The sequence below is a fragment of the Pipistrellus kuhlii genome, unplaced genomic scaffold, assembly GCF_014108245.1.
Source record: "Pipistrellus kuhlii isolate mPipKuh1 unplaced genomic scaffold, mPipKuh1.p scaffold_m20_p_13, whole genome shotgun sequence".
NCBI lineage: Eukaryota > Metazoa > Chordata > Mammalia > Chiroptera > Vespertilionidae > Pipistrellus > Pipistrellus kuhlii.
In genome coordinates, this window is record NW_023425438.1 from 4311628 (window position 1) to 4339053 (window position 27426).

The window sequence follows — 27426 nt, forward strand, 5'->3', positions numbered from 1 at the left end:
CAGTGGTGCTCTTTTCTTGCTATAGTTAATGGTGTATTAACACTTCAATTATAAATGTATACTCTGAGGGTTTATAATCAATTCAATTTTAAATGCATGCCCTTGACAAAAATTTAGATTTGGTAACAACAGAAGAGCAAAATCAAGATAAAGTTCTAAGACAAACTGACTAGCATTAAATTTATTTTTTATCAAAAGAGGTTTCCTGGTTTTGGATGCTTTTTTGCATATAGGACAAATAAAATGACACTTTTAAAGAGCCCTGTTTCTCTGCTTTTGATAACTAAGGCAATGAATGAAAAGTGTACTACCCACATGTACCTACACTCAGTTAACGGATCAGAAAAATCTCAAAGAAATGGCTCATTTTCAGGGACAGGCCCAAAGCATCTGATTATTGAAGTATAAAGTATGGGAAATCATTACAAAGAGACAACTTCCTAATATTTAGACAAAGGTGCACCGCCTAACCTAAGACTAAAGGTTAGAAGAAATATTTTTTAATTGCCATAAAGAGACAACTAAAAAGCTACAACTCAGAGAATTCTGAGCTGAAAGCTAACTTTTTGAGGCCTCTAATATGTTCCCCACTTTCCAATTTCAGGAATATTTAGTATTAGCACAAACATATATAAAGGTCACAGATCCTCAGAGCTAATTATGTTTCCTTATTTTCAAGATTAAGAATTAAATTGGAGGTAGGAAACACAAAACAGGGATAAAAATAGCAAACTCCACAGAAAAGTGCTTAAGAGCAACCTGAAACCCTAACTGGTTTGGCTCAGTGGATAGAGCATTGGCCTGCGAACTGAAGGGTCCCAGATTCGATTCCGGTCAAGGGCATGTACCTTGGCACATCCCCAAGAGGGTGTGCAGGAGGCAGCTGATTGATGTTTCTCTCTCACTGATGTTTTTAACTCATCCCTCTCCCTTTCTCTCTGTAAAAAAAAAAAAATCAACGAAAAAAAAAATATTTTTAAAAGAGCAACTCTAAGAAATCTGCCAGGAAAAATCAGATTAAATTTGAAATCCACTAAACTTTAGCAGGGAGGAAAAAGTTACAATTTAGAAAAGTAACAGTAGTTTCTAACATTAACGTCTTCAATGGAATGCACCAGAGAGAATATTTTTAAGAATTGTTTTTTAAAAAATGACTCATAATCATTAATATTTATTTAAAAAATTAAATCTTCCTCCAGAGTAACACAAGGTACAAAGGGAAATAACATAAACCAAAACTGGAAAAATGTCTACATCAGTTACATCAACTAGTAGTAGTAATCCCTAAAGAGAGATGCTTTTCTTCTTGAGAAAGTTAAAATCTTACTGAAAATCTTTGCAATCGGCATCCATTCCATTTGGCAAACCTCTGCCATTTATTTTAGAATCATCATCATCTCCTTGTTTAAGATCTCTGTTTTGGTCCTCCTCAAATGGAGAAGCCTTGCCTTTTTGTTCTCCTTTCTCAGGTCCATCTGTTTCAGCATCTCTAGTGCCCTGAGGAAAAAGAATCTGTTTGATTCTGAATATTTAATAGAACACACAAAAAGGGCACCATAAGGTGACCTAAAACTACACTATGGTGCATGTAAACAACAAAAACATTGAATCTTACTTTAATTTTGTAGTCAACTAATTTATCAAAGGCCAGAAAACTGAGTACACATCAGTGATTTATAACAGAAGGGCTAAGGCAACCTTAACTATAGCGGTGCTGGATAAGCGGTAACACCACGAACGAGATTAAAATTCTACTTAATGCAGAGATGATTTTGTTTACTTACTTTCAGATCAAGTACTACCACAAATAAGCAATTTTAATCTTGCAAATTACATGGTTAAGAATATAAATATTCCCTTCCCTGAGGTTCTACTGTTTCATGTATTTTAAGAAGTGGCCAAGAGAAGAATTTGAACACTAATAGGAAGACACACAATTTCCTTTAGCTCTGGGAAGGGCCAGAAAAATAAACTGATTTAAAGATAACCAAATAACCACTGAGCAATTATTAAATATTGTATTTCTTTATTCAAAATACTTACAAAAGTTCCCTTCCTAAATCGAGAATCCAATTTATCAGCAGGAGAAGAACTTAGCACATATTCTACCATGCTCACACCAAGGCCTCCACTTTCTGATCGCGGAGACAGTATTGCATTTACTTCACTGTTTCCATGAAAACCCTGTCCAGATCTTCTCTGTACCATAATAGGCTGGGACAGTGAATGGTCTGTTTGGAAGAAAGAACACAATTTCATATTTGTACTTTTAAATTAACTGAATAAACTTATACAAATTAATATATTAAAATAAGAAAAACCAGAATACTATTTTATTTTTAATGTTATTACAGTCTTTATGAAAAGCTCTTCATTCTGCTGTCATACTGGGCACATGTCTTAATCCAGATAAAAAGAGCCATTTGTTAAAAAACAGGTAAAAGCCTATGTGAAGTTTTATATGTTTCGTTTTGTTTTAAATATGTCAACCAAAAAGGTCAATGGAGAAACAATCTATAAGCTCAGTTGCCTATAAACTTAAAAAATGAAGCTTCTTCAAATTGATGGTTGCCAGATGGGAGGAGGGCTGGGGAAATGGGTGGAAAAGGTACAGAGATTAAAATGTACAAATTACCAGTTATAAAAAGTCATACAGAATATAAAGTACAGCCTAGGGAATATAATGAATAATATAATAAGTACATATGGTATATACCCTTAAAACTAATACTGTATGCTAAATGTAATTGAAAAATTAGTTATTTTGGTGATTCATAACAACTCAAAAACAAAAACCTTTAGGGATAAATCCTAATTTGGCAGAGGCACTTCTCAAGCTCACTGTTATGTACCGGACAGATGCAGAACACACGGCAACACTGCTATAAACACAAACTTAGTTACAAACTAGTAGTAACACAGAATTTTCTATTCTTGGTGCAAAAACTATGTATGGAAGATGTATAAAAAATTGAAAAAACACGCCGAAACTGGTTTGGCTCAGTGGATGGAGCGTCAGCCTGCGGAATGGAGGGTCCTGGGTTCGATTCGGGTCGGGAGCGGTTGTGGGCACATCCCCAGTGGGGTGTGTGCAAGAGGAAGCTGATCGATGGTTCTCTCTCATTGAAGTTTCTAACTCTCTATCCCTCTCTCTTCCTCTCTGTAAAAAATCAATAAAATACATTAAAAAAAATTTTTTTTTGAAAGGAACCAATAGGCTGTCAGCTACCTCTGGCTTATTTGTGAACATATTCAATATTCAACATGAGGTCTAGTCCTTAAAGGGCTGAATTATCAGAGAGGTACTCAGTCTTTATTTCATTGTAGCTGTAATGATGTTTAAATGATTGCTACCATATTAAACCATATGAGAACATTTCTATTTTAATGCCTTTATCCATGAGAGATTTAGCCATTTTTTTTATTTGATCATTCACAATTCATTTACCCAATTTGAATACTGACTTACTGTCTATTGTATGAAAGAACAAAGAAGATAGTCCCTACTCTCAAAGATATTATAGGCTTAACAGAAGGCAACCATAACAGAGTAAAAGTGCTTCAATAAAAAAAATCCAGAATATTATTAGAAGGGAACAAAAGGGTATCAATCTTTTCTAGTCTTAAGAGTAATTCCCAATAGGAAGGACATGAATAAAGTGGCCAAAAAAAAAAAGGGGGGGGGGGGGGGGGAGTTAGGTGTGGAAAGAGCTTTTCAGTTAGGAGAAACCAGCATGTTCAAAGATCTGGAAGTGCCAGAACAAAATGAAATTAACAATCACAAGTAGTTCAGTTCAGCTGAGAAGGAAATATGACAATCTCCTGCAGTCACGGAAATAATCTTTCTTAGAACAACAATTCCTTTAGAACAGGAATGTGTTATTTATATTTGTACATGCTTGGAATTCAATAAAGTTTGTTCAGTAAATATAATAACTCCATTTCTCATGTCTCCTACTAAAAATATTCCTTTTCAAAATTTTATCCATACAACTAAAATAATCAGGAGAGTGGTATAAGGAATTACCTAAAATTATAAATTAGAAATATCAGGAACAAATGTTGTGCTCAAGATGCTTTGCTTCGGAATGCTTTAAAAAATATCTGGTTCTGGTAAATCCAGTTATTAATCACTCAACTCCCAAAACAAAAATCAAAGCATGTATATCTACCAAGTTCTCAAGCACACGTGATTTCTAGCAAAGTAAGTACCTTTTGGGAGGAAAATGTATCTAAATGAATAATTTAAATTAAGAGTCCAATCTAATATAAGTTAAAATTCACGGGGGGATTCCTTGAGGCAAAAGATCATACATCATAATGTATTGAGAATACATTACTACTGGCTGGGGAAATGGGTGGAAAAGGTACAGATCAAGCACTACCATAAACTGGTAATGCTTACTGGTTAAACTCAAAGAAAATTCTCATTATTTTAAGAAAAATTTAGTTTAAATTAGTAGTTACCAAAGCTTTCAATCTTTTTCTTAAATGTGTTTTTTAATTGATTTCAGAGAGATGAAAGGAGAGAAATATTCATTGGCTGCCTCCTGCACATCCCCTACTGGGGATCAAGCCTGCTGAACCAGGGCATGGGTGTGATCAGAAATAGAACTGGCAATCTTTTAGTGAATGGAAAGATGCTCAACCAATTGAGCCAAACTGGCCAGGGCTTTCATTTCTCTTTTCATTTTTAATGCAGAGTATTAACTGCCAGAGAATAGAGTGAGAAATTGGGGAGCTGGGTGAAAATGGATAAGGAATGGGGAACCACAAACCACAAAAGGAATTGTAGTCACAATATGGTCCTGAGAATGTATAGAACAGCAGAGAGAATATAGTCATCAATGTAATAATTATGTACGGTGTCAGTTGGGTACCTGAAATATCATATACTGATAAAGTATATGATTGTCTAGCCACTATGGTATACACATAAATCTTAAAAAAGAAAAAGGGGGGGGGGGGGAAGAAGAGAGACACAGCCAGTGTGGCTGAGGTTGAGCGTCAACCTATGAACCAGGAGGTCACAGTCTAATTTCTGATCAGGGCACATGCCAAGGTTTCGGGCTCAGTTCTGAATAGGAGGCATGCAGGAGGCAGTCGATCAATGATTCTCTCCCATCATTGATGTTTCTATCGCTCTTTCCTCTCCCTTCCTCTCTAAAATCAATAAAAATATATTTAAAAAAAATTCATTCTGCTCCCTTTCTTCTGGTAATTCTATCTTAGTAAGAAGTTTACTTTCTTTTTGGGTGTGGCTACTGTCTTATAAAGCTAGATTAAGCTGCAATTAGATAAATCTGTCACTGTCCTCTAATACAATTTAAAATTTCTATGGTTAATGCAGCCTCTATTTTAATAAAAATTCAGAATTTTAATAATCAGTTTTCATTTCAAAGAAAAACTTAATAAATTCTTATTGTGACAAGCACTTCTAGTCAATTAAATGGATCATTAGATAAGGGTCAATTTAAACCTGATAATGTGCATTACAATGATTAATGAAATCTTCAACCAAGACATCACAAATTTTTTTCAACTATTGCATGGGAGTAAGCAGGGTTTTAAAAAAAATCAAATAAATTAATAATTCTCACACAAATATCAAAAACTTACGAGAAGTTCCCCATGCAGTCTCTCTCCATTCATCATCCCCAAGAAAAATGCCTTTTTGTCCATCTTTTGTTGAATCATCAGGTTCCCAAAACTTTTTGGTAGGCAAAAGCTATTTGGGGGGAGAAAAATATTACATTTAAATTTTATTCTAATTACAAATAACTAATATGTAGAGGAAAGCAAACTTACCACTAATATGTACAAGTTAGTTTCAATGAAAATTCAGAGTGACCTATTACCTAATTTGTCTCAATAAAAAAATAACTTCCTACTTATATTTGAGTACTGGCTCTAATAATTCTAGACCTAAACATTAAAGTCAACATCTGATTTCTCCTGATTTTTCAAAACACATATTGGTTGAAAGTCATGTTTTCTTTATAAATTTATCAAAAAAAAACTTATTAAATTTCTAAGATATACATAATAAAAATATCTACACAGTGATAAAATATTTGCCTTTACTTCCAAATACTGCCCTTGGTTCACCTCTTATCCTACAGCTTCCTTGATAGAAAATATTATTTTCATTCCTACTTCACTTAATCAATGGAAGTGACCTTCACTACTCTACCTAGGTCCTGAATACCAATAATCTATCAATTCCAAATGAGGAAGCTATAGATAATGGAAGAGATATACAAAAAAAGATAATCAAATACTTCAGAGATAACAATTTCAAAGTCCTGTACTCTTATCTATCTTATATTGCAACATACACACCACATAAAAGTTATATTGATAGAATCATTCACTGATTACTCAAAATGTACATTTGGCCAATTCCTAACCATACTCCAATATTCATCTCAGGTCTTTCCTCTTCACCTTCCCTGACAGTCTATATGTTTATTTGAAAAGAACAGATTGGTTTTCTGAGACATGCATTTAGCATTTTAAAGCATTTGAAAGACTATCATCTGTCTCAGGCCTATCTTTCAACGCTCAGAATTAACATGTATATACTTATTTGTGTTTGCCTCCTTTATAGGCATGGAGACCTTATCTTTATCAGAAACATAAAATTAACTATAATAAAATAAATAGTAAAACTTGGATGTGAGAGATAAAATTATGTGCGTTGGGGGTTCAAAGTGTACGTGAAAGGTGAGGAAGACAAAGTAAATCATAAACAAAGGACAACTAGAGAAGATGCATAGTGTGTGGAATAGGGTGTGAGGTAGAGGAATAGATACAGGAAGGTCAAAGTTGATGCTGATAAAGATATCTAGGTCAGATTATGAGAAACCTTAAAGACATACCAAGGAAACTGCATAGTATTACATTAAAGCCAAAGAGAATCAAGAGAGGTTGACAAGAGTGACACTGTTTAGAAAACAATTCAAGTTGCACATTGTAAGAATAGGGATATTCTAGATTATAGGCAAGGAAATCAGTTTAGGAGAATTACAATAGGGTGAAGATGACAAGAACTGAAATAGTATGTCAGAAAGTGAGAAAATAGAATGGATGTGAGAAGCATTTAGGAGAATCAATAAAATATAAATGCAAATGAGGATGGGTTGATAAAAAAGATAGAACTTTAAAATTTGGTTAACAAGGTAAATGTTGTTCTATTGACCAAAACAGAACAACAACAACAAAAACAACCACAGTAACTGCTTTGAAGAGAATGGGAAAAATTCAACTTGGGCATGTTCTTAATCTACAGATATATATACTTTAATTTTTAATTTTAAAGGAAACTAACTTCTGCTATTAAAAAATTAAGTTTTTGCATGTTTGCATTTTCCTGGATTGCAAATAATATGTATTTAAAATTTAGACAATAATCTGCTCTAAAAAGGATCCCAATAAAATACTTTTTTGTTCCTTCAATTTTAAAAAACTTATTAAATAAGTTTCATGTAAATATGGAAACAAAAAACAAAGCTACTAATATAATACCAAAATGGTGTACTTAATATATTTAAATTGAACACTTAATCATAGTAAAAACCCAAGTTAATCCCTTAAAAATATCGTATAAATATGCCACTTGACAAAGAAAAATGACAAATGGTCAGAGAATAAAGAAATGCTCTTATCCCATACTTTATGAAGAAAAATGTTTCAATATCAAAAGAAGAAACCAAATGAAAAATTGAAATCAAAGTTATAACACCTTTATAGAAACATTTATCCCAGACACAGAAGTGGTTAAAACAAACTAATCTTCTGAGATATTAAAAATAACAGAATCTCTTTAGAAGACTATTTCTGGGTAAGGTTCAGTATAGTGCTTTAGTCATAGACCAATGCTTTAAAATGCAAACTGCACAAATGGGGGGGGGGGGGTCCTATATCAAGCACTAATCTAGTGTGCCTACTTTCTGCCAAGCACTGTGCTACCTATCTTTTCACTTTGCAAACATTTCTAAGTTATCATGCACAAGAAAAGAACTTAGTAGTAGTTAATAATATTAATATTTCTAGCAAAGGCTGTTACCAACATTCCAGAAACAGCTTTCTGTGACAGTGTAGACATTGTCATACTTTTAGAGAAACTACTAGTTTAGAGAAACTATTACCTTTGTGACCAAAGGTTAAGTTAAAAGGACTAAATATACAGAAAGGCAACCATTCAGGACAGAACAGTTAAAAAAGAAAAGATTACATTGGTACGTTGTTTGAAACTGCAATAAAAATAGAGATTTGCCCCTGGAGACTCTTTTACTGTAGTAATACATTACAGAAAACAAGGGCTAAGAGATCTTGAAGATCTGTAAGATACATTATCCCATAATTCACAAAAGTCTAAACCAAGGTCAGACAACTCAGTATATCTTGTCAATCTGCTCATCTGTCCTTTCAACTCAGAAATGATTGAATGGAGATACAAATTCATCCTTCCATAGTCCTCCATAAAGTAGCATTTGTAGCTTGCCCTCTCCATCCCCAAAGAAATCAGTTAACACCCTAGCGTACTGTCTCAAAATAAATACACTCTTGCTAGTCTATACTATGAGGGGCACTTAAAGGTCACCAAACTAACAAAATTAACATAATCCTAAGGATTTAAAGGTCATGTGTCTACATTATGATGTTTTAAATTAAGGTGTTCACACAACATCCAATTTGGGACAGTTTTGAGAAATGAGGTGATTGTGTTTTTAATAATTATGCCATGAAAACAGATATGTACCTGGACTGTCTTGGCAAATTAGAATGTAAGGTGATTATAACAGAAGTTCATACAAGGTTGAACTAAGATATTAATAACTAAGTGTGCAGAGAACACGAAAGACACAAAGTAATTCCCTTCTAGGACTTTTCTGTTAATAAAAGATATCAATGCTTAATTTTTTCAAATCATACTATTTCCCCAAATTTTCTCCATTTCTAATATCCCTTAATGTCATCAGTAAACATTATTATATGTTTTTACTTTCAATATGAAGCAGTATTGTACATAGTCAAGGCACTCCTAAGTTAAAATTGCCATAGCACTATTAATAGTCTTGGGCCATAGAATTAACCATTTTGAGCTTCAATTTCCTCATTGACAAAGTAAGAATAATAATAAAGCTACTGTCAAAAAAGTTTTTATGAGGCTAGAATGAAATATCATAGCCGTTTAGAACAGCATTTAGCACATAGTAGACACATTACTGAAAATATGTATCTTTTAAGAGAAATAGTTTATTCATGTATTATTATATTATTTTCCATATGAGTAACTGTAAACCTACTTTTGCCCCACCCTGTATATACATAGTAGATAGCATCATCAAAATTTAAACCCATCTGTTTAATTCTAAGGTACTGTTTTTACATTGAACTACCACAGAAGATGGTTTTTTTTAAGCATAGTATAATCCATCAATGTTCCTGAAAATTTCCAATAATAGGCCACCACTAGAAATAATGAATAAAACAGTTTAAGATATTATCATATTTGGCCATATGTAGTTATTTATTATAGTGGATAAAGTTTAAGATAGAATTAAGATAGGAATTTATGCAGACAAAAATATGCTCAGGTATTTAAAAACTATTTGAAATAGCTGGTTTCCATTATATATACATATATAAAATAGGTATATGTCTCTGCAGTATAGTTTGAAAACACTAGTACATGGATTAGCTTTGCTCTTTTTAAGTATATGACATGACACAAATAGATAGGTCTTTTGATGAAAATGTGCTATGAAAAAAAATGGAATGAGTTTATGAATGAATGAATACAAACCTGTTTCTATTTGTGAATAAACAACTAGAAGAGACTGCCCTTCTAATGATGGGCATGATCTACAAAAACCAATACATATGCAAATAGATCTATATGTAAACAGTGCTTTGTACATAAGAGGTTTACAATTTAAGACATAATAAGGACAACTTTAATTTTTAAGAAAAAATCAAGAATAGGCCAATCCATTAAAAAAGGATGTCACTTAAAAAAAAAAATAACAAGCAATTTTAGAAAACTCAAGAACCAGAAATTTAAGGCTGCTTTTATTTATTAAAATGAATGTATTCTGGGATAAAACAAAAACAAAAAACCTCACCTGTCAGGAAAGGAGGAGAAGACTGGTGAGAGAGAGACAGGCAAAGAAGGAAATCCCAGAAGGTTCCCTGCTGCCTGTGAGATGAGGAAAGATAGAAAGACTTGTGGGAGAGAGAACCCAGAGACAGAAACCTGGTAGGTTTCTTAGCTATCTCTTGGAGGTAACAGAATTAGTTGGTAAACTGTTAAGGAAAACACTTAATTAGTGAGTAACAGCTTATTTAAAAATACATTTTTACTAGATGAAGGTCATAGAAGCACTGATCTGCTGCTATCCACCAAAAAAGCAAGAAGTCTAAACCTAACCACTTTTACTCTGCATTTCTGACATTTCCATTAAGAAAACCTAGATTTAAGCTTAGATCATTTAACATACTATTCATCCCAGCTTCTCTCTTTCCAGAAACCTCAAATATCCCTCCCCCATCCCCAAATAACTAAACACTTTCAACTACTGGTTCTGATTATGATTTTTTTTAAACAAACTGCAATACCTTTGGATTTACAAATATTATTTAGAAATGAAGAGGAAAAAAAGAGCCAATCTGAAAATATATACACAATGTAGACTTGGGAAGTAAAGTGCTGGGAGGAGGGTATGTCTAAATAGAATTAAGGTAACGTGTGACTTTACTTGCTCTTAAAAACCATTTAAGTTCAAGTTTGTCACAGACTAGACTGAAATATTATTCAATCCTGCTTTTAAGATATGTTTCTTTCTAAAGCAGCAGGGGAAAAAACAAAAGCCCCTTTCAACTGCTTTTTATTCACCCACAGGGTAAATAATGCCTAAGCAGACTCCACTGCACTGTAGTGAAACTGTAATTCTAACTAAAAATTATTCCCTTTTTCAAAAATTTTTTAGGGCCCAGAATTTTACATTATGCACTGAACTAACAAGTTTACTTTGGCAATACTCATGCTTAAGCACCTTAACTCACCCTTAAATTTGTCCTCTGAAAATGACAAACTCTTTGGAAAACGCTGTTCTGGAGAAGGGGAGGGTTAGCTAGCTGCAGAGTGCCCTCTTGTGGTCCAGAGGAGTGACTGGACACTCTTTCTGCATCTGAAGAGCACAGCATTGGATGGAGTGAGTCTCAGGAAGGTCTCTAATCTACCAAAGTAAAATAATCTCCAGGAGCAAGCAATTAATTACACATCTTAGGTCTGTTCACGATTATTTTGTCTTATCAAAGTTCACGCTATGTTAGTACTATAGAACATGACAAAATAAAGATGTGACCACAGGGTTTTCACCAACAATTAAGATTTTTCTAAACACTCATTAGGTATATGAAAAACTAATTATTTTTGATGCCTTAAAAAATATAATGATGAGATTAAATGGGATCTCCAAAGTCGTATATTAACAGGACTGATAAAGAGCATTAAAAATTTTAGAATACCCACTGTGTGCTAATCATTCGAAGCTATCAATCTACTAAGGACACTAATATAAAACAATAAACTAACCAGTAATATAATAAAGTATAATTAAAGATCTATAAGAAGTCAGATGAGGAAGTATAATTCCACTGCAGACAGCAATAGGACAATATAGATAAGCACCTTTTCCAACAGAGTCTTGTAGAGGATTAGAAGTTTTTTTAAACAGTGAACAAGGAGAGATTTTTGGAAGAGAGAATAGTGAACAATTTAGTATGGCTAAAGCAAACAACATACATATATAAAACAGAAGGACAAGAATCAAGAAGGCTCTTTTCTGAGCAAAGTATTTATGAATCATTACAAATATAATACATTATTTAACCAATCAACTGGACAAAAATCTCAGTAAAAAAAAAAAGCTGAAAAATCACAACTACATAGTAACTATATATTTTAAAAACCTGTACCATTAACCACTAATTTCAAGATTTATAGTTAAAATAGGATCAGTGGCTCAAATAATCAAAATGAAATATACATTCTTAGCATCCATAAATATTTACCTCTCCCATTCCCCGAGATTCTAACGCAAGAGCTTGAAAATCATGATTCATTTCATCCACAAATCAAACCTGTTGAATAACAAAAACAGAATTATTAGAAAGAAAAATTTAAATAATGGACTACATTAACTATTTTTATATTATATTAAAGTTACTACTGATGTTAGATGGGCAAGAACAAATTTCTCTATGGAGACAGGTTTTCCTAAACAGAGCACATAACAGCAATCTATATTAAAAACTGTGAGACAGCCAGGCCAGTGTGGTTCAATGGTTGAGTGTCAACCCATGCACCAAGAGGTGGCTGTTTCAATTCTTGGTCAGGGTACATGCCTGGGTTGTAGGCTTGATCCCCAGTGTGGGGGATGCAGAAGGCAGCCGGTCAATGTTGATGTTTCTCTTTCATCAATGTTTCTCTCTAAAATCAATAAAAACATATTTTTAAAAATTGTGTGGAAAAAGAAAATCTACTAGTTTCTTGAGCAAAAGAATAGAAGGAAAGCTCAAGTACTAAAGTGTAGTTATCTTTTTCTTTAACATTGCAGTTCCTATTATAAAATTATTTTGCATTACATATTTCAGTTAAGGTTTTTCAAAATTCCTCAGCATTTCATTATTTGTAGATCTCATTGCAATAAAAAAATTTCACTAAAATTACTTTAGTGATGATATAATTCAAAACAACACGTAAATTAATCAGCTGTAACTATAATGCTCATGTTTCCCTAAGAATAATTTCTTTCCATTCCCCTCAAATGCAAACTAAAATATGTATTTCTATCTTTTTCACTTCAAACAAATAGTTGAAATTGTTTTTTATCTTTCCTATGACAGTGAATATGTTCTTGAGTAAAAGGCCCTTGCCTCACAGTGTTAAATATTGCTGGAGAAAAGCACTTAAGCCTAAAACAAATTCACAGCCCTCAAAGTTTTGGGCCTTACAATATAATCCTGTTTTGTTTCCCCCCCCCCCACAGTTATCTCTCTCTAAAATTCCATAGCATTTTTACATTACAAAGCACTCCTTCCTTCCTGTAATCCTGCTCTCTGTTGCTACTTTGTCCCTTATAATTCTTCTTTTTTACTTTCTTACAAGTAATCTAGTTGCTTCTTCACAGACTGTTACCATAAATGCTAGTGTTCCCTTAGTAGTCTATCTAAAATACTCTTTTCTATCCTTTGTTCTGAGCAATCTCTTCCACTCTAATTGCTTTGAGAAATATACGTATATTCTTAGGACCCTCACCTCCATATTCATATTCCTAAACCAAATCTCTCCCCTCTTCAAAATTTCCAACTATCTTTGACTTCAATAAAACACACTCTACACAAGAGAAAAAAAAAAATCATAGACTAGAAGAAAGATATACAAAATCACATATCCAATACAGGATCTGTATCCAGAATATATGAAAAACTTTTTAAAAAATAAGAATAACCCAAAATAAAAATGGGCAAAAAATCTGAACAGATACTATATAGAAAATATGTGGTTCTGCATGATCTCACTCACATGTGGAATCTAATGAACAAAATAGACCCAGAGACAGAAGCATGGAAAAGACTGTCCAACCTCAAAGAGAAGGTGGGGGAGGGTGGGTGGGCAGCAAGAGATCAACCAAAGAACTTGTATGCATAACCCATGGACACAGACAATAGGGCAGTGAAGGTCTTTTTTTTTTTTGGAGGGGGGGGGAAAGGGAGGCCTAGAAGAGGTCAATGGGGGGAAAAGGGGACATATGTAATACTTTCAACAATAAAGAATTATTAAATGAAAAATAAAATAAAGATTAAAAAAAGGTTCAGGGTTAAAATGATAACACAAAAAAATGCACTGATTGTACTGTTTGTTGAACTCTATACTGTACTACTTGATATCACTGAAATAAAGATCCTCAGGATCTTTGTGGTACCAGAGGGCATTAAAAATGTTTTTGGTGTCTTGTGGAAAAAAAGAAAAAGTTATGTGGCAGCAAATACCGTAACTATTCTTTTCTCTTAACTTGTTAGGAAAGCTGGTTCACTAACAGTTCTCACACAACCAACATTTCATTCATCCGTTAGTTCAGTAAGCTTTTACTGGGCATTTTCAATGTGTAAGACTTTTCTTTTTTAGAAAGAGAGAAGGGAAAAACAGATGTGAGAGGGAAACATCACTGGCTGCCTCCTGTATGCCCCCTATTGGGAAAACTGAACCAGCAATCCTTCAGTGCACAGGATTTTGTAAAGAAAACACTGAGTTAAAATATGACTACTGTTCTCAAAGAGTTTGAATTAGCCTGATATGTTTTCTGGTAATTGGAGGAGTAGCTCCTATCAAACCAAACCCTCCTAGAGATAACAAACTCTGGATAAAATAAACAAAAATTAAGCTATAATTTAAAATAAATTAGTAAAACTTCTATAAACAACCCAATTAAAAGGCTTGAAGATCCAAGGAACAGAGTTTGGAACAAAGAGAACAGCTGGCAACTAAGAAGGGAAGTCTTAAAAAGGAGGCAACCAAATTCTGCTCAGATTTTTAGACCATCTCTATACTCTATGTGTGGAATAGATTCCAAGCAGCCCAATTAAGGTGAAAAAACTAAACAAAATATCTGCTGCTGACCACCACAGAAGTCACAGAGTTTCAATCCCATGAAAACAAAAAACAATTATTGTAGAAACCAATATTCTCCATAGAATTTAGAGCATTTTCAATGTAAACATATGTCTAGAACACAAACCAAAATTATTAGACATGAAAAAAAAGAACACCCCTCCCCCCAATTATCAGATATACGTAGATACTGAAAAAATTCCATTAATAGATACCAACTCCAAGATGACCCAGGGGTTAGAATTAGCAGAGATCTTAAAGTAGCCACTATAATTTTGTTCAGAGATAAAAGAAAAACACATGCTACTAACAAAAGAAAAAAATACAAAATTTTAGCAAAGCAAAACTATAGAAAGAAACCCTAAATCTGAAAATTAATTAATTTTAAATGTCACTGGATGCACATAACAGCAGATTGGAAATAAAGGGCTGATGAATTTGAAGTCAGATCAATAGAGATGTCCAATCTGAAGAGAAAAAGATGAGAGAATGAGGTGGAAAAATTATTTGAATAGCCACAAATTCCCCCTAATTTCATGAAAGCAAAATTTACAGATTCAAGACAACGGTGAACCCTAGGCAAGAAATAGAAAAGACCCATGTACATACTAATAAAAATGCTGAAAACCAAAGATAAAAATAAAATCCTGAAAACAGCAAGAGGAAAAAACAACATTACAGTAAGGGGGAAATGATATAAATGACCACTGACTATGCACTAGAAACAATCGGGATCAGAATATAAAGGACCAGACTTTAAAGTACTGAAAGAAAGAAAGAAAAAAAAGAAAAAGAAAAAGAAAAAGAAAAAAAAAAAGCCAAACTACAATTTTATCTGATGAAAATAACTTCCAAGAATAAAGGCCAAAACAAAGACATTTTTAAATAAAAAGAAAATTCATTACAACAGACTTCTTCCTCAAGAAATGCTTTAAAAGAAATTCTTCAGGCTAAAGGGAAACATACCAGATGGGAATTCAGATGATCAGGAATGAATAAAGAGCACCAAAAATGGAAGAACATGCCTAAATACAGAAGACTATTTCCCCCCCCTCTTAGTTTCTTTAAAATACATAAGCCCGCTTAAAGCAAAAATTTCAATACTGCATTATGAGTTTTATAACACTTGTAGTACTACTTTACATGTATTGTATAATCAATATCCATTGTAATAAATATTTCTAGCCATACCATCATGACACTGAGTTTTAAAGCAAAATCCAGTTTGAGATCAAAATATTTTTTTTATCACAAAGAAATTTTATACACATATATACTTTGGATATTTATATATACCCTCAATTATCAAGAAAGAAATCTTAGTCTGAATGTGTCCTATCATTTTATAACATACAATCCAAATTCTTTATCTTAATGAGACACTAACGACTTAGTATAGTCTACTTTAAACATCTCTGATTTCTAAGTTTCTTTAAATTTCCCTAAATTTGGACAAAGTACACTCATTCTGTAAGTTCTTCATAGGACTTCATATTGCTCTTGATTCTATGCCCTTTATATTTTTTTCCTAAGATTTACTATTATGATCTCAATTTCTCTTCTATCTATAGTCCTTATATTTTCTAGATCACCTAATGGCGAATCATATGAAAGCCTTATGATAATATTAACGTTATCAGGAATCACCTAATATTTACACAACTTTCTAATTTCCTTTTTTAAAATATATTTTATTGATTTTTTACAGAGAGGAAGGGAGAGGGAGAGTGAGTTAGAAACATCAACAAGAGAGAAACATCAATCAGCTGCTTCCAGTACACCCCCTACTGGGGATGTGCCCACAACCAAGATACATGCCCTTGACCGAAATCGAACCTGGGACCCTTGAGTCCATAGGTCAACACTCTATCCACTGAGCCAAACTGGTTAGGGCAACTTTCTAATTTCTTAAGAATGCTACAAATATAGTCCTAGCCAAACCAGTGTGGCTCAGTTGGTTGAATGTCATCCCATGCACCAAAATGTCAGGGTTTTAGCCGATTAATGCTTCTCTCTGTATCTCTCCCTCTCCCTTCCTCTCTAAAATCAATAAAAACGTATTTTTTAAAAATGCTGCAAATTTAAATCCTATCAGCTTGACAATACATCCACATGATTCTGACTTCATCAACCAATTTATAAAATATATTAAACTAGAGGCCTGGTGCACGAATTCATGTACATTGAAAGGAAATTAATTAGAAGTAGTATTTTAATATTGCTATTCGCCCTTTCTCTGTAATAGAAGTCAACCAAATTCATGATGAACAATGACAGATCAAAACACATGTGCGATTGGCACCAGCGAAAGCTTTATTATGTATCACACATGTGAGAGTCACTTAGCCTTTATATATATATATATAAAAACTTGCTTAATTAGACCTGCTTTCTGATTTAGCTAACTTTTTCTAGCCCAGTGAAGCACCCCAGCTTCTTTCAGGTAATTGTCAGTAACACAGCAATAAATATCAACATGAAACACATTATTATTGTACATAATGCAGGGAGAACAAAGAGTAAAATATTTAACTGCAGTAGTGTTTGACTATATTCTGTGCAGTGAGAAAACCTGAAATCATTTTCAAGGTCCATCAATTCTTACTTCTTTTCAGTCAGGTCAAGTTTTTAATCTTTCTAAATCTCCGTTTTCCGGCTAATGAAAAGAAAATAGGATTCTACCAAGTTTCCTATCTATCTACTCTGGGACTTCTGTGGGGATCAAATTATATGAGACACGGGAAAACGTTTCATAGACATTTGGTTACAGTGTGTAAAATGTTTCCACCTGACTATAAAGCAAGTGTGTTCCTGGGCTGAACAAACTCCAAGGCTAGTTGCTAGGGAGAGGGAGCTGGGCATCACTATGTGACACCATTACCTGGGGCCCACGGTGACGGTTTCGGGTGCCTGTGGGCCTCATTTTGCACAAGGGGACTTGGCAGCACTGGTGCGATTTGGCGGGCTGTCACTCCGGGTAGCTGGGTGAAGCTTTGTTGGTGTCAGGTCCACGGCGCCATTTATTTGTAAACTAGAGGCCCAGAGCACAGATTTGTGCACTGGTGGGTCCCTTGGCCTGGCCTGCAGGGATTGGGCCAAAACTGGCTCTGACATCCCCTGAGGGGTCTCGGATTGCAGGCCAGACCAAGAGACCCCATCAGTACACAATTGAGGCTAGGAAGGAACTGTGGGAGGGCTTAGGGAGTGTCCAGCCCATCTCGCCCAGTCCTGATTTGCTGGACCCCAGCAGCAAGCTAACCTATTGGTCAGAGCATCTGCCTTCTGGTGGTCAGTGAAGGTCATAGTAACTAGTCAGACAAACACTTAGAATATTAGCTTTTATATATATATATATATATATATATATATATATATATATATATATATATACACACACACACACACACACACACACACACATATATATATATATATATATATATATTAACCCCCAAGGTGGTAGAGCAGAAATAGTATTTGGTTTAGATTCAGAATATGAGTTCACAGTTTGACTTCTGCAAGCGTCTAATCCCTAAACCTTAACTTATCTGTTGTGAAGACTAAAAAGGCAATGTATTCTAAAGTTCTTTGGCTCAGTGGTTGAGCATCGCGACCCATGAACCAAGAGGTCATTGGCTCGATTCCCCAGTCAGCGCACATGCCTGAGGTGGGAGCCCAATCCCCACTAAGGGCCATGCAGGAGCCAATCTCTCTCATCAATATTTCTATCTCACTCTCCCTTCTCTCTCTCTAATAGTGTACTTGAAAAAAATACGAATCATCATCAAGAGCATCATTACAGACTACTCTAGAAAGAACTGACACTACCTTGGCCAGTGTGGCTTGGTTGGTTAGGAGTCAACCCATGCACTGAAAGGTTGCTGGATTGATTCTAGGTCAGGGCACAAGTCTGGGTTATGGGTTGGATCCCCAGTAGGGCTATGCAGGATCACATGAATGTTTCTCTGTCTCTCCTTCCCAAAATCATTTTTTAAAATCTTAAAAACAAAAGAAAGAATTGATAACTTTTTGAGGCTCTTTGGGTGCTCAGTGTTTGTCTTGGTAGTATTCCAGCCTCCTGCCTTGCTGTCAGGTTAAGTATCAGTTGACCTGAAAGTAACAGTACCACTTCTAACATTTCTAATTAGGTTACTTTTAATTCACAGTAACCTGTAACCTCAGATATCCAAGTATGATAGATTTTTAAGAGTAAACAAGCTCTAAGAAGGAAACTGCCTCTAACAAACACAAAAACACATTCTAAAAATACAATCCTTTAAGAAAGCAATTTGGCATCATATCTATTGTATATCAGTGCATCTATCTCTTGAACCAATCTCCCCAACTCTGGGAATCAATCCTAAGAATAAAACCAAAATATAAAAAACCTTTATGTAAAAAGATATTTGTAGTTGTGTTGCTTGCAATCCTGAAATTATTAAGTGCATAACTGTCCCATAGTACGTAATACAGCACTACTATAAAATGGAGTATAATGCAGCTTATAAAAATAATTTGGAAAATGTTCGTAATGTTGAAAAATACTGCAAGGAAATAAAATCCATAGTTCTTATGTGATCAGAGTACACCAATTCTTTTATCTATTTATCTGAATTTTATTGCCTTTCTACAATAAATCTGTGTAACTGATGAGAGAAGGAAGATTTTTATTAAGAAAGAAACTTAGTAATAGACTTAAGAAATTTTTTTGCCCTGGCTAGGTACAACCTAACTCAGTTGGTTAATGTCATCCCAATATGCCAAGAGAGCAGGTTCAATCCCCGGTCAGGGCACATACAAAAATCAAACAACGAATACATAAACAAATAGAATAATAAAAATCAATGTCTCTGTCTCTCTCCCTCTCAAATTAACAAGTAAAGAAGCAAAACAAAAAAATTTTCCCCAAGCATGAAGCACTGAAACTTTACTGAAGTTCTTTTTGCTTACTTTCAGGTTTTCACCCGTGGTTCAAATACATGAGGTCATAAGGTAAAGAACCTCTGAATAAATGTGATAGGTCTCTTACCACTATGGATCAATTCTTTCGTTTGCCCAGTGCAGAGATCAACAAACATTTTCTCTAAAAACCTAGTTAGCAAACATTTTAGGCTTTGTGGGTCTCTGCTGCAGCTCCTGAACTTTGTATTTTTAGCACAAAAACAGCTGTAACAATATAAAAGAGCATGGAGTGTCCTAGTGAAATATTATTTAGCAACAGTGAAATCTGAATTTCATATATTTTTAACGTGTCACAAAATTATTCTTCTTTTGATCACCTCTCCCAACATTTAAAAACCAGTCATAGATAGTGGGCCAAACAAAAATGGGTAGCGGGCCAGATCTGGCCTGTAGGTCAGTTTGCTGACCTCTCCTTCAATGCAGTTACTCTCTTGACTGCTTCACACAAAAAAGTAGACAATCCACTCTCAAATATGAGAAACCAGAAAGTTAAGCATCAGGGCTTTGTTTTCAGCTTTTTCTATTATTCTATCTATATGCATTTTAAAAAATAATGAAGATTTCAGATTCACATTTAACCAAAGGTGATTTTATTATTTTCTTTAAGTGATCAAGTAGGTAGGTTACAGGGGGAAAACTTTAAAACACTTTAGGGCCGTGACTTTCTATCAATGTGCTGCAAAAAATTTTAAAACATGCTCCCTGACTATTAGTTACTGGCACTGCCTCCTTTTCTTTTTTTCTTGGACTGTCAATAAAAAACAGGGAAAGAAAAAAAAAAAGAAAAAAAAGACAACAGCCAACACAATAATCAATAGCCATCTAGTGTGAATGAATCAAAATTACACGGCCTTTCTGTCAGATTGGCAACAAATATTTTCTGATGTGCCACAGAAGTTTAGTAATTAGCTTATGTGTGCCATGAAATGAAAAGGGTTGAAAATAATAGGTTTAGAGTGCTATCATTTATTTCAAGCAAAAGAAAGAGAATGGAGAACAAAGTGGGCAAAACAATGGGACAAAAAGAAACACTTTCAACTCTCCTGCAATAACCTCCATATTCCCATAATAAAGTTGAAGGGGCATGCTAACACATATACCATTAAATGGTACTCAAAATGCGAATCAGCTATGTCCCATATGGCTACAAATGTTGGTATGGGTTGGGGGTGGAGAATAAGAATTTGGACATAAATTCGACAATTTTAGATCTTAGGGTGGAAAAAGAACAATATTTTCTTCTAATGAGCAACAGAATATCTAACAATCAGTTACATAATATTGAACTATGTTTACTTACAGAAAATGTATCCAGGAGTATTTATATATAGTACACAGTACTGCTTAGGGAGTAAAAGAAACTTCCTAATATTACTTCCTACATCGCTAATATAGAAGATACGGAATGGAAACTTTTCTAGGGCTAAGAACCTGTGTAATCTTGAGATAAATTTGAATCAAGGTTTAAGATTTAAGATTCTGCTTCCTAGCAAAAGAACAGTGTTCTACTAAATTCTAAAATCCAACATTACAGGCATACACCATTTTATTACAATTCCCTTTATTGAACTTCTCAGATGTGTTTTACAATTTAAAGGCAAGACCCTTAATCGACAAAAAGATTACCGCTTGCTCAATTGTGGTCCATGTTTTATTGTGGCAGTCTGAAACTAAACCCAAAATATCTCCAAGGTATGCCTAAAGCTAATTTTTCTGTAAGCAGCATTATTACTGCATATGTGAGAAAAAATAAAGCACATCAAATAACTTGGTTAAGTTCTGTCAGTTTTTTAGATGTACTGTACTAATGTATGTTCCAATAGGTTTACAAATAGTGTGAAGAACCAAGAATATGCATAAGTACTGTACATTTATATCATTAAGAGTACTAGTTTTTCTTGGTCAGCATCTGATTCAATTCCTCATCATATACCTATAATAAAAAACAAGTTAGGAGAAAAACTCATTTAGAGCTACAATAAATGGTATTAAAGCACTTTCTACCACCATGTAACACTAATCACATTTTCAAATTATAGTTTTATTTTAAAGCCATAGTAGAAATTAAACTCTGGTCAGAGGAGGTAGGGTAGGAACTGTTTCACAGCCACCTAAATGCTCAATGCTGAATGAAAAATTTTAAGATATTTTATAAAATGAAAATTCAGATCATGAAATCAACTAATATCTGGAGAGTGACGATAAATGTCTTCATATATATTAAATAAGCAATGCTCATTTTAATAAAGAGACAATGAATAAGGTTCTTCCTCAGACTTTTTGTGATGCTAAAGACACCAACATAAAATGATTGAAAGCAACTTCCTATTGGCACTACTACTCCAAATTAGGCCTCTAATACCTAAAGGCTTGTCCATAAATTACTAAATAACACAAAAAAGTTAATTCAAATAAATGTAAGTCAGTATACAGTGAGTAACTTAAACTACTTATAAAATATTACTATTCTTGGGTATTTATTAAAAACATTACAAGGAGGCCCTAGCTGGTTTGGCTCAGTGGATAGAGCGTCGGCCTTCGGACTGAAGGGTCCCGGGTTCCATTCCAGTCAAGGGCACATGCCTGGGTTGCAGGCTCCATCCCCAGTAGGAGGCATGTAGGAGGCAGCTAATCAATTATTCTCTCTCATCATTGATGTTTCCATCTCTCTCTCCCTTCCTCTCTGAAATCAATAAAAATATATTAAAACAACAACACACCACCACAAGGAGTGTTTTTAAGGAACATCATCATCGAGCAAACAAACAGGTGCTGACATCCTTAAGAAGAACCCTGTCTCCTCAGTGTATTAAATCACTTTTACAAATTTGCCAAGAAAATTAATGTTTAGCAGTGCTTTTTTCTTATCCATATGAGAAATGTAAAGTTAAATCCAGACTTAAGTATTTATAGATCATTAGCCTTCAAAGATTTAACATTAGCAATTTCTACTAATCACCATTATTGAGTAATTGAGTTGAATCAAACTTTTCTAGTGATATTGGACAAGTCACTCAGCTAGTGGTGAGTCAAGATCCATGCCAACATGTTTTGATATTTGCTACTTGTTTGTCCATGCATTTCATGGAAGAATTATGTATGCTTGTTTTACTTGCATAAAGAACAATATTACTGACTCAACTATACTGACGACAAGCTAAGTTTTATGACAAATTTGGCAAGAATGTGTTATCAGGCATCTTGTGGCCTCTACGGCGCCCAGGCCTGCAACACTGGGCCTCAGTGGGGACCTGGGCATGCTGGTGAAGGCGGCAAGGATGACGGCTTTGGGGAAGCAGAATATGCTGCCATCAACTCAGATTGGACCAGATCAATTCCTGTCTGGACCACTTGGTAGAACACACCTGCCTCCACGAGTTGCTTGAGTCCAACCAGCAGACTCACCTGGAGCTCCAGCCCAGCTAGGGGAGGCCATCAGCGATGCCTGCCCCTATGCTCCAGGAGCCCCAACCAGACCCCAACCCTGATTGCCAGACTCTAGCCTGGGCACTCACCATCTGACTTAAGATACCTTTCAAGGGTTGGCCCACAAAACTGGTGGCTCTGCCTATTTGGTCCACTCTTTAGGTACTCCCCTCTGTGTGTCTGGGCCAACCCCATCACCATCCAACTTCTCTCTGGGGGTCAGGTGTGGGCCTGTAACCCAGCCACCTTGCCTCCTCCCCAATCCCTGGGCATTTTATCCTTTGCCCAGGCCTTGAATGTCCTCAACAAAACAACAAAGAGTATTATCAATATACAGTATCCCAGAAACCAGAAATCTTCAGACTCTAGTTCAAATATTCTTAGAAATTATATTATTCCAGTACCAGCATTGAAACATTAAATAAAAATTTACCAAACACTTCTGTGCAAGGATGCTTTAGCTATTTTGAGGATAATCTTATAGTCTCAAGGAATCAAAATAGGTTAAGTATACATATACTTACATATACGCAAAATATAAGGCCAAGAGATTTTTCCCCTTAAAACTCTTTCAAAGGAGAATCACCACATATTTGAGTCCTTACAACGTATCCTGGATTACAAGTCATTGTCTCAATTTAAGAAAATATTACTTAAGGAAGTTCCTTTATTTAAAAAACAAAATACTGCTTTAAGAAGATCTACACACTAAACATCCTCAATCAATGCCAGCTTTTAATGCTTTTTAGACATTTGAAAGAAGCAACTCAAATAGTTAGATTGTAATAAAGATGACACACTTTATAAAATTGTTAGATAATACAAAGTGGCTCTAATGAGTCAAAGATACACGTGGAATGACAAAGATATATTTTTAAAAGAGCCTCCCAAAAACAGTATTTCTAAATTAGCACTATTTTATGTTATTTACTAATACATTATCCTAAAAGTGGAAGCAGACATTGTATGTTTATGTAATTTAATGTGAAACAGAATCACAACCTATAAAGAATTAGTCTCAAAAACAAATAAACAAACAAAAAACAAACACCCCACTAGCCCAGTCAGGGTGGCTCAACAGTTGAGCATCAACTCAAGAACCAAGAGGTCACTGGTTTGATTCCTGGTCAGGGCATGTGCCCAGTTGTGGGATTGATCCCCAGTAGGGGGTTTGCAGGAGGCAGCTGATGTTTCTCTCTAGCTCTCTCCCCTCCAGCCCAGCTAAAATCAACAAAAACGTATTTTAAAAAACCCACTAAACTTCAATCATATAATGAAGCTGCCAGATCTAATACTGTTAGAACAAAATCAATATATGATACAAGAAATTTTCCAGTCCAGAATTAAAAAAAAGGAGGGGGCGAGGGGGGAAGAAGATCACTTGGTTTCACCAACATATCTATGACATGAAAGAAATTTTAAAGGAAGAGAGGACTATTATAAATACAAAGAGGCTCAAATATACTGTGTAAACCTAGTTTGAATCCTGATTCTAACAAATCAACTATAAAATACTTTTTTTTTTTTTTTGAGAAAACCAGAGAAATCTGAACACAGAATGGGTATTAGATGATATTAAGAAAAGTGCACGTTTTAGGCAAGTCTTCCAATTTTTCATTTTTAGTTACAGAAAAAATCACCAAGGAAAAATATAATATTAACCTTATTCTCTAAACATACTGCTACCTGAAACTTTTGAGAAAACATTTATCTTGCATCAACCTATGTAATAATGCTATACCATGTTTCATTGGAAAAGCTTAAATATATTTCCATAAATTCACCTTTCCCATTACAAAAGTAATTATCTTTTTAAATGAAAAAATGTCTATCTATATTGCTAAACATAAAAATCTAATGTCAGAAACTAATTTACCCAGTTATAAATACAATTATTTCAATCACATCTGTCAATAAAATGGCCTCAAACTGAATGAATGCCAAAGCCATGAAATAAAAACATTCAGACCCTTAAAATATCCGTAAGTCTTAAGAAAATGAAAAAAACACAGACAACTTTCCTATCTTAGAAACCCAGCAAGTTTAAAGGTCACTGAATAAGGAAGCGTGTAGAACTTGAGTTCAGGAGACCGGAAGCAACCTCCACTTAAAATTATGAAGATCTGTCAGTGTCTATAAAAAGGAGACAGTCTGGTCACTGAGAAGATTGGCTTTGGATTCATACTTGGCCCATGTCTCTGTTCACAATTATGTCTGCCAGCTATGATAAGTACCTACACAGGAAGACAAATTATCTCTTACCATCTGAAAGGTTTATAAACAAGTAGGAAAGGTTTAAACGTTAATATGTGTTAAGACTGCATTATTTGATTTATGTACTTTTAATGTACATAAGAATAATTGACCTATTAAAGTGACAACCTTACAAGTCCAATTTAAATATGGCAATAATTTAGACTGTTTTTTAAAAAGTTGAATCTTACTAAATATTGGGACATCTAAGAGAACTTTGGACTCAGACAAATTAAGTTGAAAAAACTATGTATTAAAAATTAAAGTTTACTTTGTTTGAAGATGTTGAAGTATGCTAACAGCAAATCTAACTCGAAATAGCTAGACTTGTGAAAGAAAATGGACCTTTAAAAGCAAAAACTAAACAGCTTATGAACCAGGATTCTGATATATAACTTTAATTTTTTAAATTAGAGAAAGCCTTTTCTGGTACAAAAACTGCCCTCAAGGACACCAAAAGATTCTAAATAACTTAATTTTACCCAAAAATTGGGATTTTAAAGACATCCTTGCAATAAGGAAAGTGCCAACAACTATTTATGACTGTGCAGATGAAACAGGTAGTTTTTTTTTAAAGCAGGATATCAAACGACCCTAAAACAGAAACTTAGCCAATTAAAAATATGTATCTTTTATCTTAACAGGATCCCTACACGCAGAATCCCCTAAATCATCCTCAAATATGCCGGGGTCACATGGTGTGGTCATCTATTAAACATGAACCTGCGTGCGCAGTAAACAATCTTTTTAAAATCTTGTAAACAGCTTTTTAAAATCCTTGGGTTAATTCCCTTAAAACTCTTGATATTCAATACCTTTGCAGGTATTACATTTCCCTTAAGCGTTTAAAAGCATTTTTTTTCTAAAATAGCTTTCCCTAAAAACCTTTACCAGTTTTAAGTTAAAAAAAAAAAATCTCACAAAAGACTAAGTCCGGATCTTAATTGACATGATAGTCTTATTACACCCATTATGTCCACAATACTGCCCCCATACAAAAATAAATGTTTAAATATGTGTTGTGAAAGTTAAGAAAAGTGCGTTTTCCCCTTAGCTATGCTCTCAGAAGTCGCACTAACTTTTACAAACAAACGTGTCTGGGCATAAAACCTTACAAACCATTTGCTTTCCCTACATGTAGCTCGATTGCAGAAGGGAGACTCCTGCTACCACGTAGGAAGCCTCGAGCCTTTTCTTTGGCTTTGACTTGCACATCCTCGAGGATCAAAATCCGCTCCAATAGCAAAACAAAAAAACCCAACCTTCTCGCTAAATGGCACCTCCCAAGTCGAACCCGAGTCGCTGTTTATTTCCTTCCCACACCTGTCTGCCGGAAAGCTTTTTTTTTTCTTTTTTTTTTTCCGGGGACACACTCGGAGGGAAGGGGGGGGGGGGCCTCGCGAATGCCCACACTTGTTCGCAGACCCACTCCTTCCTCCTCGCCCACTCCCAGCGCACACGCTTCCCCGGATCCGCCGGCCTCTCCCCGCCTCCCGAACCCGGCGGCCGGGCACACGGCGCCGTCTCTAACCTGAGAGCCGGGTGGGCCCCCAGCACCGCGAGGCTTCGCGTGGGGGCGGGAAGAGAGCGGGAAGCCAGAGAGCCCCCAGCGCCCGGCGCACACCCCCTTCCGGCGCCCCCCCCCCCCCGCTCCGCCCCTGCATTGTGCGAGCGGGCCGAGGCCGCAGCCGGCCCGGGCGCCCGCAGGCCCCGTCCACCCGCCCCCCATCCCCCGGCGGGCTGCTCCCGTCCAGGCCGCCACACAAAGCCCGAGGCGCAGCCCCGGCGGCGCCAGAGCGCGGAGAGAGGGGGCGGGCGGGCGCGACTGACTTACGGGGCTGCTGCGGCCGCGCTGCCTCAGCCGGGGACACCGACCGTTGGGCACCCGGCGGCGTCGCTCTCAGACGTCCTCCCCTCCTCCGCCTTCGGTGGCGGCGGCAATCTCTTCTTTCTCCACCTACCTCCCTCCCCCCCACCCCACCTCCTCCTTCTCCTCCCCCTCTTCCTCCTCCTCCTCCTCCTCCGAACCGCCGAGGTACCGAGGGTGAAACACAGAGACTCACAACAACATGGCTGCCGCCGCCGCCTCCCCTCCCCTCCCCCCG

General features: G+C 35.5%; 1 protein-coding gene across 24 annotated transcripts in view; it reads right to left on the minus strand.

The window, feature by feature from the left end:
- Positions 1 to 27426, minus strand: part of PUM2 (pumilio RNA binding family member 2) — a 67866-nt gene extending 40440 nt beyond the window's left edge. For 7 of the 24 annotated variants that reach the window (XM_036434673.2, XM_036434663.2, XM_036434660.2 and 4 more), the window contains exons 1-4: positions 11071 to 11214; positions 5620 to 5728; positions 2044 to 2231; positions 1328 to 1497 (exon numbers count right to left, since the gene is read on the minus strand). In XM_036434673.2, coding sequence (XP_036290566.1) covers positions 1328 to 1497; positions 2044 to 2231; positions 5620 to 5728; positions 11071 to 11211 — 608 coding nt within the window. In that variant the 5' untranslated portion in view covers positions 11212 to 11214. Of the gene's footprint in view, positions 1 to 1327; positions 1498 to 2043; positions 2232 to 5619; positions 5729 to 10130; positions 10205 to 11070; positions 11227 to 11602; positions 11714 to 12081; positions 12152 to 15061; positions 15090 to 22083; positions 22089 to 25826; positions 25838 to 27155 lie in introns of those variants that run through there. The other 17 variants (XM_036434680.2, XM_036434677.2, XM_036434671.2 and 14 more) reach the window with 13 other exon arrangements.